The 19,963-nt window shown below is 37.7% G+C and overlaps 3 protein-coding genes and 1 long non-coding RNA gene across 4 annotated transcripts; all 4 read right to left on the reverse strand.

The window, feature by feature from the left end:
• Positions 1–2,495: 2,495 nt before the first annotated feature.
• On the reverse strand, positions 2,496–4,982 carry LOC149943551 (uncharacterized). Its single transcript, XM_090175181.1, has 3 exons — positions 4,535–4,982; positions 4,145–4,471; positions 2,496–3,668 (listed from the first exon to the last, which is right to left on the reverse strand). The coding sequence occupies exons 1-3, from the start codon at positions 4,922–4,924 to the stop codon at positions 3,105–3,107; spliced, it is 1,281 nt and encodes a 426-aa protein (XP_090031307.1). The 5' UTR covers positions 4,925–4,982; the 3' UTR covers positions 2,496–3,104.
• Positions 4,983–5,313: 331 nt separating this feature from the next.
• Positions 5,314–5,999, reverse strand: LOC149943552 (uncharacterized). The gene is made up of 2 exons (XR_016481065.1): positions 5,765–5,999; positions 5,314–5,677 (listed from the first exon to the last, which is right to left on the reverse strand). It is a non-coding gene; the product is annotated as an uncharacterized LOC149943552 (long non-coding RNA).
• A 7,359-nt stretch (positions 6,000–13,358) lies between these two features.
• LOC149943553 (uncharacterized) lies at positions 13,359–15,526 on the reverse strand. The gene is made up of 3 exons (XM_090175332.1): positions 15,036–15,526; positions 14,646–14,972; positions 13,359–14,063 (listed from the first exon to the last, which is right to left on the reverse strand). The coding sequence occupies exons 1-3, from the start codon at positions 15,423–15,425 to the stop codon at positions 13,500–13,502; spliced, it is 1,281 nt and encodes a 426-aa protein (XP_090031458.1). The 5' UTR covers positions 15,426–15,526; the 3' UTR covers positions 13,359–13,499.
• A 232-nt stretch (positions 15,527–15,758) lies between these two features.
• LOC149943554 (uncharacterized) lies at positions 15,759–19,148 on the reverse strand. The gene is made up of 3 exons (XM_090175331.1): positions 18,661–19,148; positions 17,476–17,802; positions 15,759–16,322 (listed from the first exon to the last, which is right to left on the reverse strand). Exons 1-3 carry the CDS (start codon positions 19,069–19,071, stop codon positions 15,759–15,761), a joined length of 1,302 nt encoding a protein of 433 aa, XP_090031457.1. The 5' UTR covers positions 19,072–19,148.
• Between the last annotated feature and the right edge of the window lie 815 nt (positions 19,149–19,963).

The following is a 19,963-nucleotide window of genomic DNA, read 5'->3' on the forward strand; positions in this document are numbered from 1 at the left end:
TTCAACTTGACGAAGTTCGAATACCTTAGATTATATTTTTCGCTTGTTTAAAGCAAGTGTCGGCTCTATCGTTGCCCTCTGTATTTTTAATTGGGTCTATGTAACGAAGATGGCTATGATTGCTTAGATCGCCGGGAAGGTGCTTCCATCTATTATCGACTTTCAAAAACTTATTGTCATTTATTTGAAAGTCGAAGATTACGTGATTGAAACACGTGGTTGTGGAAAAGCCAATCCAAGCTAAGTTAACTGCGCACGTGATTACGCAAAGCCAATTAAAGGAAGAGGTACGTCGAGGCACCTACTTTTGAGGGAATAATTTGCTCGCTCAACTTGTTTCAATTTCCACTAAACTCTACGTTAGTGACATCTTTCGCTCGCCAATGATACTAACCTTAAAATAGGAGCCGACACTTGCTTTAAACAGAAAATAAACAATATTTATCGCGTCTTGTTTAGGACGATGATGAAGACTTAGGATACGCCATGAACAATTCCGTAGTTCCCCCTCGTCGTCAAATGAAAGGTAATTAAAACATTCCGCCATTGATTTAAATATAGTGTTATGTTCCAAAGGTCAATCGTTTTATTTCTTTGACCGTACCATTTCAGATTATAGTTCCGAGGAAAGTGAAGATGAGAAACCAGTAAGTCGCGAATTGTTAAAAAAGAAAGCCACGCTATTGGCCGAAACTAAGTCCAAACAAAAAAGCACCAAAAGACAATTACTTAAACTGTAATATATGTGGTACGGTCAGGCCCGTAGCCAGAAAAATTTCGTTAAGGGAGCAGTAGCTTTTTGTGAGGGGGCACATTTTTTCGTTACCTAATTTCGAAACCTTCCTTTCTGAAACAGACCATTCTACAACTAAAGGCCAATTCACACGAGCCAACTTTTAGACCCAACTAGATGAGTCAACTTGAGTTGAGTCAACTAGTTGGTTCATGTGAATAAAAGTTCGATGAGTTGATCCACTAAAAAAGGACGCGAAAAATAAATGGATCACTGATCCATTTTGGCTGACTCAGCATTTTGATTTGAAAAGTTGGCTCGTGTGAAAAGGTCTTTAGTTACCTATAAATAACGATCTAAACCTTAAACAAAGACAAGTGGTCCAAAAGGAAAATTTCAACGAATAGAAGTTTAAAAAACTAATAAAGATGAAGGGGCAGATAATATTCTTTAAGGGGGAAGGGATTAGATTGAGGGGGCCGGTGGGGGGCAAATAAAATTTTCATTTGAGGGGGCAACATTTATTTTTGAGGGGGCATTGCCCCCGAATGCCCCCCCGTGACTACGGGCCTGGGTACGGTGTTACCTAAAATAAACGTGGTTTTCAATCTCGTTATCAAACAATACTCCCTTTATTATACCTTAAATAATGAACTTCCTGGTTTATTCTTTACAATATTTTATAAGGAAATTCCTAAGGGGCAATCTAAAAAATCCATTTCTTTCCAAAGAGCAATGAGGCTAAGACTACTTTAAAATGAGCTTAAAGGTCCACACGGGCCACACTGGCATTTGGCATTGGAACACGTGGTTTATTTAAGTATAAATTAAATTTATTTAAAACGTAAATCGAAGTTGAATTTCCAATCACCTTATTTTAGTCTTTATTTCTTTGTGTTTTTACCACAAATTTATCCATGGACTTACAATGACTTGATTAATCTCATTTGAGTTGACAGCGAAACTAAAATGGTGTATTGGGCGCAAGGGGGGGGGGCTAAGGCATTTGACTACTAAAATAAATGCTCAGACCACTAAAATTAATCGAAATCTGTGGGCTCACTAGTCAATTTGACTATTGCAAATTTACCTAAATATTCATCAATAATGGCGAATATGGCGTATCATAAATTCATCAATCATCAATCCCATTTCATTTAAAAAAAAATTGTGATTGACCAAAGTCATGTAACTCAAATGATAATAAATTACTATTTTAATTCGGACGGGTAAAGCAAAGTGTTGGCTGTCCTTCTGGTTTTTATACTCTCATTTTTACCCCACTAGTCAGTGACTATTAAAATAAATTAAGGTAGGAGGCTCACTAGTCAGGCTGATTACAAAAAAACATATCCTTATGTCCAACCCTGATTGGGCATTATATAAAGATACCAATATTCTAAAATTATTAACCTTTTGAATAAATGTAGCAATCTAAATATAGGTATACATAAAAGCAAAGGTATGACACTGTTATATACTCCCAAAGTTAATTCTTAATGATTATCTGTTTCACTAATCACTATAGGCTTCGAGCTTAGGAAATACAGCGCCATCTACCTTAATAACTAAATATGTTAAGAAAAAGCAGACGACTGTTGAATTTCAATGATTTTTAGTTGAATTTTTCAGCTGTTGCGCATAGAGAATTTTTTTAAGGAGCAGACAGTATACATATACCAAAAAAAAAAAATATGGACGAAGCCTATTTGAAACATAATCATAACATGAGTAGAACTAATAATTTTCGACGAGTTGTTAACTTGTTACTAATTTTTGGAACTGCTAGGTTTAACTTTTTTTTTCGAAGAAGTCATTCGGATATTAATATTCGAAGTAAACCATTAAAATGATTTAAAAGTTCAATTTTCATTAAATAATTAACATTCGAAGTAAACCAATAATAAGATGTTTTGTGTATGAAATCGATAATAGTTTCGGTGATTAAAATCAGATAAGGTTTTATGGTTTCAATGAAATCTTTACATATGATTCTCACCCTCTACATATTTCAAAAGTAAACAATTTTAAACAAAAAATTCATTAAAAGTGTTAACATGACCTCTAGAGTGTGCTCTTAAAAACTTTAATATCGAAAAAATTATATAATTCTGGAGACTATGATCCTAGTCACGATTTTTGTTAGTGTAGAGGCACACAATGCTATAAAACATTTCAGAATAAACATTTAATCATACAACCATACATATTGAATGCATGCGCTCTGTCTGCCCACTGGCTACGACACTGTCTGGACAATCCAATTATGTAATAATATTTACTTAATGAGTCATTTTTAATTTTAACCAATATTGGTCTAAAGTTTAAAAAAATGAGTGGGTGATATCGTCTAACTGGTCGAAAATAGAAACTAAAATATGAATGGAATGAGTCTGTACTTGGATATCTTACAATATTCTTGCCAATATTTTCCGTACTTTTCTCTGCATTTCTTTTCGTCTCTAAAGCTCCGATGAACGATTAAAACTATGAAAAATATAACGTACGAGTACGGAATTATACTCATGGTCTTCACAGGCAGCGCGATGGCCACAAGCGATAAAAGTTCCCAAACGTAGTTTGGATGATGACACCATCCCCAAAAACCCGACGCCAGCAAGACGTTGCTTTTCTCGCGACCATTTTCGTCCTTGTATTTAGCGCGAATAACTTTGGCTGGTTTACCCCACAAAGTACATTTCCCGTTAGTTTGTCTGGTCAGTTGTCTTTGGTAGTCAACCCAGTAAGTCATCAGCATCATGGACACTCCAAACACCATCACAACCGCGAATTCAATCATTGTCAAATTGGTCTCGTTTTCAACCTGATAGGCGTTGTTGAGAATGAAGAATTCGGGCATAAAACCACCAGCCCCGAAACACAAATACCAGCCCAATCTGTCGACAATGACGTCAATCGTTGCGATATACCCATCCTAAAAAACAGCGTAAGTTAATTAAAATGTAACTTCAAAATACATCAGTTTCAAATTGATTGCATTAAACTCTTTAAAGCAATTATTATTTTAATGCAGTTGAACTAACTCCATAAGAACTAACATATCAGGATTACAAAATTGAAACATGTGTTGTTTAATAAATAATCTGCTAAATAATTATGCTAAAAATTGAAATTCGTGTAACGAAACCACTTTGGAATTTTTATACTGTTAATTAACTTAGAAAATATTGAATTTTCTGTTCATTTCTGAATCCTTCTTGTAGGTTGTATAATCCAGATTGGCAAGCTTGTTTCTTATAAAAATGTGTAACAGAAAGTACAATTTAACTGACAACAAACGATTTTCCTACTTAAATTAAAATATACTTGACTCTAGTTTAAACAGAAATAAAACAGATCTGCTTATACAATTACTTAACCCATACACAGGGTAGTCGAAAATCAACTCACTTCCCAATAATAGTGTTTTCCGATATAAATAATTTGCAGCAGTGAAGATGCGGTCATGGCGAAACTGAATCCTCTGATTTCCACCTGCGCCTTCCAAGTAATCAAAACGAGGAGCAACCAAGCCATGATTCCAAAACGAGAAATGGAAAACAACTTGGCGTCAAACCATTTTCCAAATCGAGGGTATAGTTCCAGTCCCCAGTAGAAATCAAAGACGGGGTTTCCGGAAGAACCGTATTCGCCGGGCGACGGAGCCACGAGGCCTTTGATGTACAGAACCACACTGAAGACAAAGAAAAACGTCATGAGCGCTCCGCTAAGGGGTACCTTTCAAAGAAAATCGAGTAATTATCCATATAAATGACCAAATAGTAAAATTGCAATACTTACGAGTTTCATGTACCAATGGTAAGCTGGTACGACATCCAAGTAAAACGCCAAACCGGAAATGACCAAGGTGATAATAAAATACGGGAAAGCGTTCATTTTGTATTTCGGAATGAAACCGTTTTTGGTTGACGGTCCATGGTAGGTTTTACCACCGAAAATTATCAATGAGGCTGCACCCCACAAAGCCAATCCCAAAACGGCCATCCAAGACTCTTTATCACCGAACCCAGCAACGTAAAACGCTTGTCTAGTAAACGACAACGGATTGTTATACACAACAGAAAGATCACTTTCATAATTGACCACGACGTGAACGGCGCAAATTGTAATTGTCGGTATTGTTACAATAAGCAATATCGGGATTACGGTTCGTTCTATAAAAAACAACATCTTGACCGAGAAGGTATAACTTTAAGCCGCGAATTATTACGCTTTTAGTTGTGACAAAAACAGAGTAATTGAAGAATTTAAAAGCGTCCACAGGCGGAGTTAAGGGCGGTTACCAAACCCTCTTGTGTAGACGCTTATCCGAACGCGATATTATCTCTAGAGAGGAAACGTCTACCCTGGTTATCACAAACTCAAGTATCTATGGGCCACAAAAAATTATCGTGACGCTTAGTAAGACCAATGTTTTCGAAAATTCAATATTTTCTGCCTACGGTTGTAAAACATTTAATTAAAATACAAAATAAGCATTTAAAATCGTTAAGGAAATCATACAGTACTGTTCTCAAAATCTGAAGTTAATTTTATTAGACTTATTGATAATGGCAGCTCTACAGAAAACAATTTAACTACAGTACTAATGGCAATGTTTTCTAACTCAACTTTAAATTTGATCATTAATGGAATTAGTACTCGGTGTTGCACAAGCAACGCATACGGTGTGGCATCTCGTTCCAGTTTGATTTTGCACATTCCGTTTAATACTCATTGCTTGGGTTGACTTTGCTTTCAGATGTCTCCACTTGTAGTCTTGCAAATAAACTTAGATCTTCGCTTGCATCAATGCTGAGTAGTGGTTCACCAAGATCACGAACAACATATATCTTGCGATGGATTGTGACATCGTTAACTGTTACTCTGGCTTGAACCATTCCGGTACACTGTAAGTAGCTTTTGTCTGGGTCTCGGACCTGTCTGTCCGATTCACATGTACACATGGTATGGAATGAATCTGACTTTAACACCCGTGTTAACTTAAAAATGTATAGGCGTTCCATTTACCTTACTTTAGCCATGTAACAGTATCTCGAATTAACATTACGGGCACCTATAATCCCAAGGAATACATATTCAGTGAATACACGAATATTATAGCGTTTTCCATGGGGATCGCTCGGAGACCACTCGGGATTTTACGATGACCTCAGGACTCTTACTCGGACCGATGCGATATCCTTGTGAGAGCAAAAACGTTGCTCCGTAACTGAAGACAGACCAGTTTTTAGTGGTCCGCGAGCGAGTGATTCTGCCAATGGAGGACGCAACTCGCCCTCGGAGCAGGTTTTTTCTACCCAATGGAAAACGAAAAACAATTACGAGCAGTCCGCGATCGCTCGGACCAGGCCAATGGAAAACGCTATTAGATGAAACATTTAAACAAACTCTTGCATAATGTCCAAACTTGCCACCTAGGAGCAACAAACACAACAGGCCACACAAGGAAATCGCAACCCGTCAAAAGTCGTGGATTTTCTTGTGTACGTTTTTCATTGGCTAGACGCTTTAGCGCCTACTGCTGTCGGAAGGGGAAAATTCGGAAATTGTCTTCTCCCCCCCACCCGTCCAATGAAATTGTACACAACCCTTCGTTAGCGTGTTTAAAGGCTAGCTGCGTTCTCCTTGTGTTTGTTGCTCCCAGTTGCCACACTTCAGTAATTTGGCATTCTTAGCTGGACATTCATTGCATCTACACTTTTTGCATATGTCCGCTGGTTATTGAACTGAATTAGTTTCTTGACAAAGTTGTGATGTTGTCGTGCCTGGCTCTCTTTTTTAGGCTTAATTTTAAATGTCTTAGGTTTCTTACTTAACTGTTCTACGTTGGCCGCTTGTGGTTTTTCTTGCTGATCGCGTGTAGGTGCCTGTTGATGACGATAGACTTCTTCCAGTTGTCTAACGGCAGTGCTCGCTTCATCCAAAGTGAGGTTGGCATCCAATTGTAAACTTTCCGACAACTGTTTGTCACGGATACTGACTACCAAAATCATCCTGTCACGAAGGCAAACACAATCTCAAATGTTCAGACAGAGCGTATAAATCTGTGATATACTCCTCAGTCAACTAGCCCTCTCTTTGAATTCAAAAATTACCTTTAGCGTATTCATATATGACATTCCGTCGTACCACAAAACAGATTTCAAACGTGTACAGCACAGTAGCATATACCTTTGGGTCAGCAGCTGATATGTTCGGACTTATCACTCATGATAAATCGGCGTCGTCCTTGGCAACGTTCCACGTCCTACACCCAGGAAAAACGGCCTACAACATTGTTGGTGCGTCGACTCTCAGAAGTTTAAATTTGCTTCCAAATTTTACACATTTCTCGGCGTCAACGCTAAGCACCAAAGAAAGTAATTGGGAAACAATAGTAAAGAAGTACGACCACCTATTTCATGGAATGGGGAAAATGAAAAACTTCACGGCTCATCTTCACATAGACCCATCAATACCGTTGCCAAGGACGACGCCGATTTGTACGTTAGTTGAGAAGAAAATTGGCCGACAAGTGATAAAGGTTCTTTGGATTCAAACGGATAAACACAAATGTTGGATGGAACTAGGGGAGGCTGTTGATTAAGTCCTTGATAAGTTGAGTAATTCATTATGTTCACACAAGCTCCAGTGTCGATTAAGGCTTTCACGCTTGTGCCCCCAATGTCAAAAGATTGAATCAGTTCACTTTTAGTCGAAGACTGAAGGGGACTGAAATGATAGCTGTTATCCGAATATGGTGTCAACGTACACAAATGGGTTGACCGCAGAGAATACTCCGAGATGTTTTCTATCTCAGTATCGTCAGAATAGTGGGTAAGTGTGGCGGTTATGTGGTTTGGATGTTGTTGTTCCATTTCATTTTGTTTGGTTCTACAAAATTTTTCAAAATGGCCGTATCGGCCACACCATTGGCATTGTTCATTTTTAGCTGGGCATCCAAATCGACCTCTCGGATGTGGAAATTGACCTCCACAGTTAAAGCAATTTCTAGAACCACTGCTTTCCAACGGTTGGCGTGCAGAATCCGAATCCGAACGGTAATTGTGTGGTTGGGAGAGCTGACGTTGATTGTTTGGTTGGTTTTTAATTTTGCTACCACGTCCGTATGTTTGGTTGAATTGGAGTTGACTTTGATGATTCTGGTTGAAATGAGTTGGAGCTGTTTGTGAGACGGTAGTGAGATTAACGGCGTTTACTGAAGTGTGAGAAGTGCTGGCTGAGTTTTGAGTTTCCATTTTAGTAGCCTGGTTGTCCGCTTGTACATACGCTCTGGCTGTAGCCAAGAGTTCATTGAGAGTTATAGCCGAATCCCGTAGAGCGATTCGTCGGAGGTGTCGTGACGTGCAAGTCTGAATAATATGGCGGAGGATTTCTTTGTCGGGATCAGTGAAACCGCAAGATTTAGATAACGACCGGAGCCGTGTTTGATACTCATCTACTGATTCGAATTCCCGTTGGCTCGCGCCTCGGAACTTGAAGATCTCACAAGTGGTATGACGTTGAGGTAAGAAATGATCATTCAGAACCTGAACTGCGATGTCGTATTCATCAGGGATGACAGCATTGGCGTTCGCTTGAGCTTGAGGTGGTGGCGGAATGGGGAGAGTGTCAAATATGTCCTGAACTTCCTCTCCAGCGTATAGGTGAAGAAGAGATTTCTTACGGGCTGGATCATTCATAGCATAGGCGATGAGAAATGTGTTAAAACGATTGAGCCATCTTGATGCGACATTGTCCCTGTTTTCATTAATTGAAAACGGTGGAAGGTTCGTTTGAGGTAGAGCCATCATCGTTCGATGGATGAAGACAAAATCCCGAAGAGAGCTTTGATTGAAGTGGATTTCGACGTATCTCCGTCGCCAATTTAGTGTCCTCGCTTATGATATTATTGTTGTGTTGTAATAAAGAAATACACGGAGTAGAGTCTGGAGATAATTTTATTTTTACTTTTCCGTTTTTAAAACCCGTCTTAACTAACCGTTTTTTATCCCTCGTTTTTTATTAAATTCTTCCACGCGCTCTTATTACTCGCGAGTTTAAATTATATCTCTCCTCGTGCTATTCAATTTTGTGATAGGCTAACGTTGAATAGAGAATGTTACAATTAACGTGATTTCCAAGTGTATTTGTATGTTGAAAGTGTTCATTGTGTTTTGTGTCAGTGTTATTAACATTGTGTATATATTTCTTTGTGATACATATGATTAACGATTACAGATTGGCTCACCTATTATGGAAAGGCCAAATGCTTATTTAAATGTAATACATTTAAAATTACAACCTTTTATAACTGAACCCCTTCTGATAATCTGGACCTATTCATATTTGGTATCTCTAAAATCCCCTACAAACCAATTGTAAAGTTAAAGTTTACGCTGTTAAGTAAACCTGGAAATTACATTACACATCCAAATTAAGTATTTAACCTTAAGTAAGTATTTAAGGTTTAGATAAAGAGCTCCTCCCAATTGTCTATCCATTCCTTACCTCCCCCGAACCCCGCCAAATTGGCACCAGCGAAAGAAAGAGATAGTTGAGAAAAACCACTTGGAAGGACGAACCACGAAACTCAACCCCAGCGCGCCTAGAAACCTGGTCACGAAAGGAAGAAGCCCCCAAACATCACCACCTTGATGGAAACCTAGGAGCACCCTACACAAAGACAACGCAGCTAGCCTTTAATCACGCTAACGCAGTGTTGTGTACAAATTTTATTGGAAGAACCTTTCCGCTGCACGTTTTTCGGAAAGGAGGAAGACAATTTTAAAATTTTCCCCTTCCGACGGCAGCAGACATTGACGCGTCTATAGCGAATGAAAACTGTACGCTAGAAAATGCACGACTTTTGACGGGTTGCGTTCTCCTTGTGTGGGGCGCTGTGTTTGTTGCTCCTAGATTAGCACCTTAGCAAAAGCCCATCGACGTAAGAAATTTATAAACTATTTTTGGGTAAAAATAACGGACTCGTGAGTATGGTGTAACGATGAAATGTTTGGAGAACTATCTCATACAAACCCACCTTATAACTTTTAATTAAACCTTGTATTTTTGTTAGATAATTATTGTGACGCTAGACAAACTTATTTTTATTATCTATACCTTAAAATTTGACACAATACTGATTTGTCTAAGTGTTAATGTTAATGTATGTCCATTGTGAATCCTATTCATTATCAACCAACACTCTTCCTTTCTACCAAAATGCCTAACGAATCTCGCTCCCAAACAACAACTGTCAATATAATTCTGCCCACTTCTGACCACTGCCCAGTGACACGTGTCGTATCGCATTTGGATACTCTTTATACGTTCTTCCAGTTTCTGTCCGAGCTCTACAAAATTTAGTTTGTGGTTCCGCAGAGCCCTACGCCAGGTTATAATGAGTACCATAAGTGGTACCATAAGTAATACCACTTATGTGAGTACGTATATAGGCTCTACCTGTCATATTTTTTGCCCACGCTCTCAAACAACAACTCTCACCAAGGGCGTATCCAGGATTTTATTTCAGGGGGGGTTTTGGCGTAACATTTCAAGGGGGGGGTACTGACGGAAGTTTCACAGATTTTTATTAGGCCACCCCCCCCCCCCACTCATCAGCATTTCGGGGGAGGTTTGAACCCACAACCCCCCCCCCCCCCTTAAATACGCCTTTGACTCTCACTTTAATTCTTACCACTTCTGCCCACTACCCAGAGACACGTGTCGCATCGCATTTGAATACTCTTTATACGTTCTTACATGCAGTTTCTGTCCGAGCTTGTGATGACGTCAGTCCGTTACTAGCTCTTAGTAAAATATTCCCCAAAGTTACACACTTATGGAACAATATTATAGACTTATGATTTTACTAAACGTAACATAAGAAGCTAAGTTATAACACGGTTATGTATTCCCAAAGCTAATTTTTAATGATAATCTGTTCCACAATAGGCTTCGAGCTTAGAAAATATAGCACCATCTGCCTTAATATCCGTTAAATATGTTATGAAATAGCAGACGACTTTTGAATTTCAATGCTTTTCAGTTGAAACTTTCAGCTGTTGTGCAGAGATAATTTTCAAGGAGCAGACCGCTTTCATAAATTCAATTTAAAACTCGGCCGGTAGACGGCGATACTCTGGACCAAAATTTAAACTACGCACGAAGCCTATTTGAAACATAATCATAACGCGAGCAGGGTTAATAAATCTCTGCAACTGCTAGGTTTAACTTTTTTACAAAGTAGCCCAAGAATATTGAAAAGCAAAAAACTGCTTGTTAGAAATCTGTGTAATATTTATTAATTAAAGTAGTTAATGTTATTCTTAATTTCGTAAATGTTATTTTATCTATAGTAATAAGATAAAATAACTAATTTTGTATAAGTTTAAAGGAAAACATAGAATGTAAAATGTAAAATATAACTAAAAGCTTTCTAAACTAATCTGTAAAATATTTGTATTCAAACTGAAAAAAAACTGTTGGAAATAATATTTTGTAAAACTCATCCAAGAATATATTCATTGTATACGTGCAGGAATTCATACCTCAAACTTGGAATGGTTATCCGGCCGTATTCCCTGTGGTAAGATCTCGGGGACAGTTTTCAGTGACGTGTATGAGAAAAAAAAATCGCCCTCTCCCACGCGTCTCCCCTCTTTAGGAGTTTTTACCCCGCGCAATCTCCCGTTTTTACAACTGTAGTTTTTTGTTGTTCGACTCCCCGGCCATTTCGAAATTTAGGGTTTGAAACCCCACCATTGATAGCGACGGGTCAGCTCGCTCTCCCGACCTCTCCATGTGGAAGGATTAAGTCCGGCATTGTTAGCGCTGTCAAAATTGTCAGCAGTGACAATGCCCTTGAGAACCGCGAAGTCCGAATTACGAGGGGAACGTCGCCATCAATAGAGCGATAGCGAAGGGAAAAGCAAAAAGACGTTTGAACCCTTTTTCGACACAGGGGGATGGAATTATCTGAAACTAGGATTTAATACCATTGAAAATCGTATGAGAAAACACGTATGCTCTGACGTCAAAATGATGAAAAAAAAACGGTCCCCTAGATAGAGACGGAAATCGGGCGACATAACCATTCTAAGTTTGAGGTATGAATTCCTGATACGTGTTACTGCATGTCAAATGTAACAACCCATCAAGGGATTAGGTCGTCCACGGCCTAGCCCGCATTTCTCAATGTATTGTAACTCGTTCGCTTGGTCTATTTCCCAAACTTTCCATCGCGTCCGAGGAGCCCCTGCACTGAGTCATTGACGTCCCAACCGAGGCTTCCTTTATATTGTTTTGTAAAAATTCTTCGCTTGGAAACTTTTCTCGCTCTGAGAACGAAGTCTTTTGGAGTGGTCCAAACCTTAAGACCACGCCAAAATAAATAAAACTTAACTTTAAAACAAAACCTTGTCGTCATTCAACTAAAGCTAAGGCGCGTTTAGAATTCCCAAATCAAACAAAATTACCACGAATTAAATATCATTTTTCAGTCGGTGATATTTAAGAAAAAATAGCTCTCCAGAACCAGTAAAAATATAGAAATCGACAAACCAAAACCCGATTTTCTACACTGCTTACTTTGAACAAATAATTATAAATTAATTATTAAATTAAAACTGACAATTAATCGTTTTGTTTCTGGCATTTGTTTTTTTAGAACTTTCGCTTGTATTAACTACTATTAACTAGCTGTTATTCTATCTACATTGTGATTCGGAAATGAGTAATTTATTGTAACGAATCTTCCGAGATAGAATATCGTTAACCAATATTGTTCGTTGTAATACTTATAGTTATATTTATTACTAATGATATTATATACTTTATTCATTGCTCAAATAGGTCATGCGGCAATTGGATTTTGCAGAAAAATCAAATGCAGCAGAATAACCCTTTAAATAAGCCACAATGCGAAACGTTACATGATTTACATCTTTGATTGGGGAATTTCAAGCAACTTGCAAACTTTGTCTCCATTAAAAAAATTCATCAGCTAGGCTAATACTAAAGGCGCCACCTTAGACCTAAATCATCGAGTGACTTTTCGAATTGTCTGTTTCTACTTGTAAAGCAGGTAACAATAGTTTGACTCCCTGCTCAATATCTCTTGGAATATTCCAAAATGAAAATTATTTGTAATTTTTTTAACTATTACAGTTTCTAGATAAAAATAATAAGTTTAAGGCTATTTTTTTACCAAGTTTTAATGCTTTAAAAGGTTAATTTTAACTAAAATATTAATATTCAAAGAAATGCAATTATATAATGTGGTGTGTATCAAATCGAAAGGAATTTGTATCTGAGTTTCAGGTTGGTGAGTAAAATCAGATCAGGTTTTAGGTTGTTTTTGTTAGGTACCTCTTTTTGTAAAGGAGATGGTCCCAATTAAATCTTCACATATGATTTGTATCCCCTACATACTTCAAAAGTCAAAAATTGTAAATAAAATACTCAACCAAAGGGTTAACATTCCCGCTAGAGCGTGCTCTTCAAAAGTTTAATATTCAAACTTTATCATTCTGGATATAATGTCCTGGCTTAGATTTTCTTTCGGCAAAGGGGCACACAATTAAATTAAACATGTCAATGTAAACATTTATTCATACAAACATACATTTTGGGAACATGAGCTTTGTCTTTCCATTAGCTACGATACTGTCTGGACAATCCAATTATAAAAGTTTATTTACTGTATGGGTCATTTATAATTTTTACCAATATTGGTCTTTTAATTGTACAAAAACAGAAATTAAAAAATAAAAGGAATGAGTCTGTACTTGGATATCTTACAATATTCTTGCCAATACTTTCCGTACTTTTCTCTGCATTTCTTTTCGTCTCTAAAGCTCCGATGAAAGACTAAAAGAATCAAAAAGATAACGTAGGTGTACGGAATAATACTCATGTTCTTCACTGGCAGCACCATGGCCAAGTCTGCCAAAAGTTCCACAACGTAGTTTGGATGATGACACCATCCCCAAAAACCCGACGCCAGCAAGACGTTGCTTTTCTCGCGACCATTTTCGTCCTTGTATTTAGCGCGAATAACTTTGGCTGGCTTACCCCACAAAGTACATTTCCCGTTAGTTTCTCTGGTCAGTTGTCTTTGGTAGTCAACCCAGTAAGTCATCAGTATCATGGACACTCCAAACACCATCACAACCGCGAATTCAATCATTGTCAAATTGGTCTCGTTTTCAACCTGATAGGCGTTGTTGAGAATGAAGAATTCGGGCATAAAACCACCGGCCCCGAAACACAAATACCAGCCCAATCTGTCGACAATGACGTCAATCGTTGCGATATAGCCATCCTAAAATACGATGTAAGTTAATTAAAATGTAACTTTAAAATAAATTAGTTTACAATTGATTGCATTAAACTCTTTAAAGCAAATATTTATTCTAATATAGTTGAATTAACTCCATAGAAACTAATATATTAGGATTATGAAATTGGAACATATGTGTTGTTTATTAAATAATCTGCGTTCATTAAACGATTTTCCTATGTTAAAGTAAAATAGACTTGAGTATAAAGTACGTAACTTATAAGCTCCTGGTTAAACAGAAAAGGTTATGCTTTTACATTTATGGGTCCCATACAACATACAGGAAAGTTATTTTATAGAAACGCGGGCAATCTGATATCAGATATACAAATAAACTGAAAGGCCTGTAAATCAAATTTCACTTATCAGCCCAAACGGTACAAAATAAATACCGGATCTAATAGATAAATTATTTTTATATTCAGTTTTAAGTAAAATACGGATACTCTAAAGTAATGAAAATTATATTTCTTTCCTAAGGATACATTTCGTTTAATGAAATGAGCACATCATGATTTAGATTAATGACAAAAGAAGGAACTCACAATTTGAAAATCAACTCACTTCCCAATAATAATATTTTCCGATGTAAATAATTTGCAGCAGTGAAGATGCGGTCATGGCGAAACTGAATCCTCTGATTTCCACCTGCGCCTTCCAAGTAATCAAAACGAGGAGCAACCAAGCCATGATTCCAAAACGAGAAATGGAAAACAACTTGGCGTCAAACCATTTTCCAAATCGAGGGTATAGTTCCAGTCCCCAGTAGAAATCAAAGACGGGGTTTCCGGAAGAACCGTATTCGCCGGGCGACGGAGCCACGAGGCCTTTGATGTACAGAACCACACTGAAGACAAAGAAAAACGTCATGAGCGCTCCGCTAAGGGGTACCTTTCAAAGAAAATCGAGTAATTATCCATATAAATGACCAAATAGTAAAATTGCAATACTTACGAGTTTCATGTACCAATGATAACCTGGTACGATATCCAAGTAAAATGCCAAACCGGAAATGACCAAGGTGATAATAAAATACGGGAAGGCGTTCATTTTGTATTTCGGAACGAAACCGTTTTTGGTTGACGGTCCTCGGTAGATTTTACCACCGAAAATTGTCAATGAGATCGCGCCCCACAAAGCCAATCCCAAAACGGCCATCCAAGACTCTTTATCACCAAACCCAGCAACGTAAAATGCTTGTCTAGTAAACGACAACGGATTGTTATACACCACCGAAAGATCACTTTCATAATTGACCACGACGTGAACGGCGCAAATTGTAATTGTCGGTATTGTTACGAAAAACAATATCGGGACTACAGTTCGTTCTAAAGACAGCAACATCTTGACAGAGAAAGTAGAACTTTCAGCCGCGAATTATTAGACTTTTAGTTGTTACAAAGACAGAGTCATTGAAGAGTTTAACGTTTGCCTTGGAATTATCTAAAAGCGTCGACAGGCGGAGTCAAGTGCGGTTACCAAACCCTCTTGTGTAGGCGCTTAGGCGACCTCGATATTATCTCTAGAGAGGAAACGTCTACGCTCGTTATCACGAGTGTTTAGAGGCCACAAAAATATCGTGACGCTCAGTAAGTTAAAACGTTAGACAATTTAATCTTTTTACAACAAGGTACGACGTTTGGTTGCAGACATTTAATTAAAATACAAAATTATCATTTAAAATACATAAGGAATTAGCCTGTATTTCGATATTTTACAATACTGTTCCCAAAATTTCCCGTATTTCTCTTTACACTTAGCATCGTCCCTGTACGATCTATGCACCAACAATATTATTAAAAATAAGACGTAAATATATGGAACTATACTATGAAAGAGCGCTGGAACCTCCCATAAGAAAGCCGAGAGTATTTCGAAGACGTAATTGAAATGTCGACTCAGTCCCCAAAACCCGGAAGCCAACAACACCGACTGTTTCTTTTCACCTTTATGGTCGCGGTACATGGCGTTGATCACGTTGGCGGGTTTTCCCCACAAAGTACAATTTCCATTGGTGGCTCTGCACAATTGTCGTTGGTAGTCCGACCAGTAATTCAGACCGACCAACGTTCCTCCCAGTAACATTATGGAAAGGAACGTGTATCGACTTATGAGAGGGGCGTTTTCCACCATATACAGACTAGTTAGCGTGTAGACCACTGGCAAGAAGGTGAGGCAACCGAAGCATATGTAATATCCGGCTCGATCAACGATAATGTCCATAGTTTTCATATACCCATCCTGTAAGTAAAGACGGGGTTACTTGAGAGTACTGCTTAGATGTAGCTATTATATTATCCGATCGGTCCGACAATCGTCCAAATCCCTTACACTCTAAGGCAAAATGATTTTAGAAATCTTGAAATCCTGAAATTTCGGAGAAAATTAGTTCCAGCTATAGGAGCAACAAACACAGTACCCCAAACAAGGAGAACGCATTTTCTTGTGTACATTTTTCATTGGTCAGACGCTTTAGCGCCTGGTGCCGTCGGAAGGGGAGATTTCAGAAATTGTCTCCCCCCCCCCCCGCCAGTAAAACGTTCAGCGTAAAGGTTCGTCCAATGAAATTTGTACACAGCACTGTGTTAGCGTGTTTAAAAGCTAGCTGCGTTCTCCTTGTGTTTGATGCTCCCGAGGGGCTGATCACTCCGCGTAATCGGTGTACAGAGCCGTACCTTTGACTGTACTAATGCGATTACGCGTAATCTTTGAAGTCCCTGCCTTTGGCAGTGGTAATCTAAGCGTAATCCGGTGTACAGACTTTCTAAGAGTGGTTAACCCCTCGGATGCTCCTATAGGTTCCAGCATCTCGAAATCAGCCTAATGAAACAGAAATTAACAACCTCCCCCCTCCCCCCCGGGGAATATAATCGCTCTACAAAATGTGTCTCTTTACGTGGTGTAAAGCCCAATTCATTCTATACAATTATTTGGACCATTAAATTGTTTCCAACTAATTGTAAGCAAGATAATTGTATAGTGTGAACAGAAAAAGTGGGAACAATTGTTACAATATTTCTGTTCACACTATACAATTTTCTTGCTTACAATTAGTTGGATACAATTATTAAGCCCAATTAATTGTATAGTGTGAGCTGCGCTTTAGTTGTTTCACATAAATTATTTGATACTGCGGCTAATTATCTTCCAAGTAACATTAATTTACAAACGAATTCTTCAACAATACTACATGGAGGTTTAAAACTCTTCAAACATCGTTTTGTTGTGCTAGGCAAAAATGTTTGAAAAATTCCACCTCCAATTAGTGGTGCTGAAGATTTCCAGATTTTCTGAGAAAACAATTTCTCTAGAATACTAATGGCAAAACCAGTCTCTAGTTTTAATCTCTGTCTAGTATCTCGTCTTAAATAAAATAAAATTAAATTTTTCGCACCTCCCACCAATAAAATTTGGCCAAGTATATCGTTTGCAAGATGGCTGTGGCTGACATGGCGTAATTCCAACCGCTTCTTTCGATTTGCGCTTTCCACGCCACGAGAACCATCAGCTGCCAAATCATCAGACCCATACGACAGTTGGTCCACATTTTGACGTCGAACCATCGGCCAAAACGAGGGTACAACTCAAGACCCCAGTAGAAATCGAAAATTGGGTTCCCAAGCATTCCATACTCTCCTGGTGATGGCCTTACTATTCCTTTTACGAATAAAACAATACACACTCCAAATCCAAGTACCATTAGTGATGCCAGAAAGCTAATCTGTCAAGCAAAATATTTTATTAATTAAAAGATATCTGACCAAGAATGCATTTATTTATAATTTGGAAGAATGGCCATGTTGAAATATTTCGGGTACCCTATAATTTAGTTTTATCCCCCGAGGGGTAGGTCCTTCTCGTAGAAGACCAACCGACAGAATGGGGGTTCGGACCGAAGACCAACGAGTAGAAAGACAGGACCAACTGACAGAGAACTAAAAATAAGATCCGAAATGTAGGTCCATCGGCTCGAGAATAAAATATAAATAAAATTAAAATTAAAACTACAAAAAAATCACTAAAAAAAGGATATTTGATAAAAAAAATTCCAATATAAATAATGGAATTATATATAAAAAAATACTGCAGATTTGTATATAATCAAGTAAATCTGACTTTAGTTCTTATTTTGGATTATGGACGTTGAACGAGTGGACTACGCGTTCTTAAAGTTTAACCGCGGAAATACTTGTATGCTATAGATAAAGTTGATAAAGGTACCGAGTATTACCATTGTCGTAAGTACAAGAAGCTCCGATGTAAAATAAAGGGGCCATAAATAATGACCACAACTACGAACCAGAAGACGGTGCTATAATTAGAATGGAAACCGTACAAACATGTCAAGCTAAAGTGAAAGCTTCGCCATCGGGTTCAACCATACCGTAAGTTTTTAAATGGAGTTTGGCCAATAAATACGTCACCAGGTGTATTTCAATCGCGTCAGGAGTGGGGATCATAATGGCCGGCCGTGAGGTGGATTAGGAGGAACGCTTAAAATGGTCTCAACATAGATAGTCCATCAGAATAAATTAATACATTTTTGGTATAACGAATGGAATAAATGCCAAATACTGACCACTTTTTTATAACAATACCAAGCAGGAATAACGTCATAGTAGGCCGCCAAGGTGTATACACCCACCGTAATTAAGTAGTACCGAAACCCGTTGTTGATATATTCTGGTCGGAATCCATTTACTGTTGGAGGTCCGAGGTATTTTTCGCCTCCGAGATATAATATGGAAGCCGCAGCCCAGGCCGATAAACACGCGATAACGAGCCACACTTGCCAGTCCAAGAAGTTAATTTGTCGCAGAGCGCCTTGAAAGAACAAGACGGGATCGTTCCTGTATAGAATGGACAAGTCACTCTTATAGTTGACCACTAAATGAGGAATGCACAAGAGTAAAATCGGGATGACGGTCATCAACGTTAAAGGTACTAAAGTTTGTAAAACTAGCATATGGAAAAACGACGGCTTAGCCATAGCGACGTTGATTTCGAAGCCGCCAGCTACAGCGACTGAACAGTTACTGTTATGCGAGACCGAGCAACGCTCCAATTGATTACATCCGGGGAGCGACAAAATGATATTCGTTTATCTTTGAACTCTAGAGGCGCCAAATATGACCTTGAATTTCTATTACAGATGTGTCTATGAAAAAACATCGTTAAACTAGTCTCTTCCTGCCGTTCCCTCCTAGGTCATCGCTCTCTAACGCAACGCTAGCGAATCAAAGGTTTAATTAATAAATTTAAATATTACGATTTCATTGTTCAAATAAATGCTAAGGATTAAATCAATAATCAGAAGCAAAATTAAACTCAAAATTTACCATATATTTTTAAACTCAAGAATCGATTACTTTATATAAAAGGCCAAGAGATGGCAATAAAGGAGTATTTTAATCAATAAAATTAAATTTTAAGTTTTAATTGTTTAAATTAATGGGAATGATATAATCAACGAAGAGAAGGGAAAATATTGTTGTAATTTATTAAATATGTTTAAACTCTCGAATCGATTAGTTGATATAAAAGGCTACGAGATGGCAATAAATGAGTATTTTAATTAATAAAATAAAATTTTAAGTTTTAAGTGTTTAAATTAATGCGAATAATATAATCAACGAAGAGGAGGCAAAATATTGTTGAAGTTTATAAAAAAAAATTCAAACTCTCGAATCGATTAGTTTATATAAAGGCTATGAGATGGCAATAAAGGAGTATTTTAATTAATAAAATTAAATTTTAAGTTTTATTTGTTTAAATTAATTGGAATGATATAACCAACGAAGAGAAGGGAAAATATTGTTGAAATTTATTAAATATTTTTAAACTCTCGAATCGATTAGTTGATATAAAAGGCTAAGAGGTGG

The sequence above is a fragment of the Leiobunum rupestre genome, chromosome 5, assembly GCF_980474605.1.
Source record: "Leiobunum rupestre chromosome 5, qqLeiRupe1.1.hap1, whole genome shotgun sequence".
Lineage (NCBI taxonomy): Eukaryota > Metazoa > Arthropoda > Arachnida > Opiliones > Sclerosomatidae > Leiobunum > Leiobunum rupestre.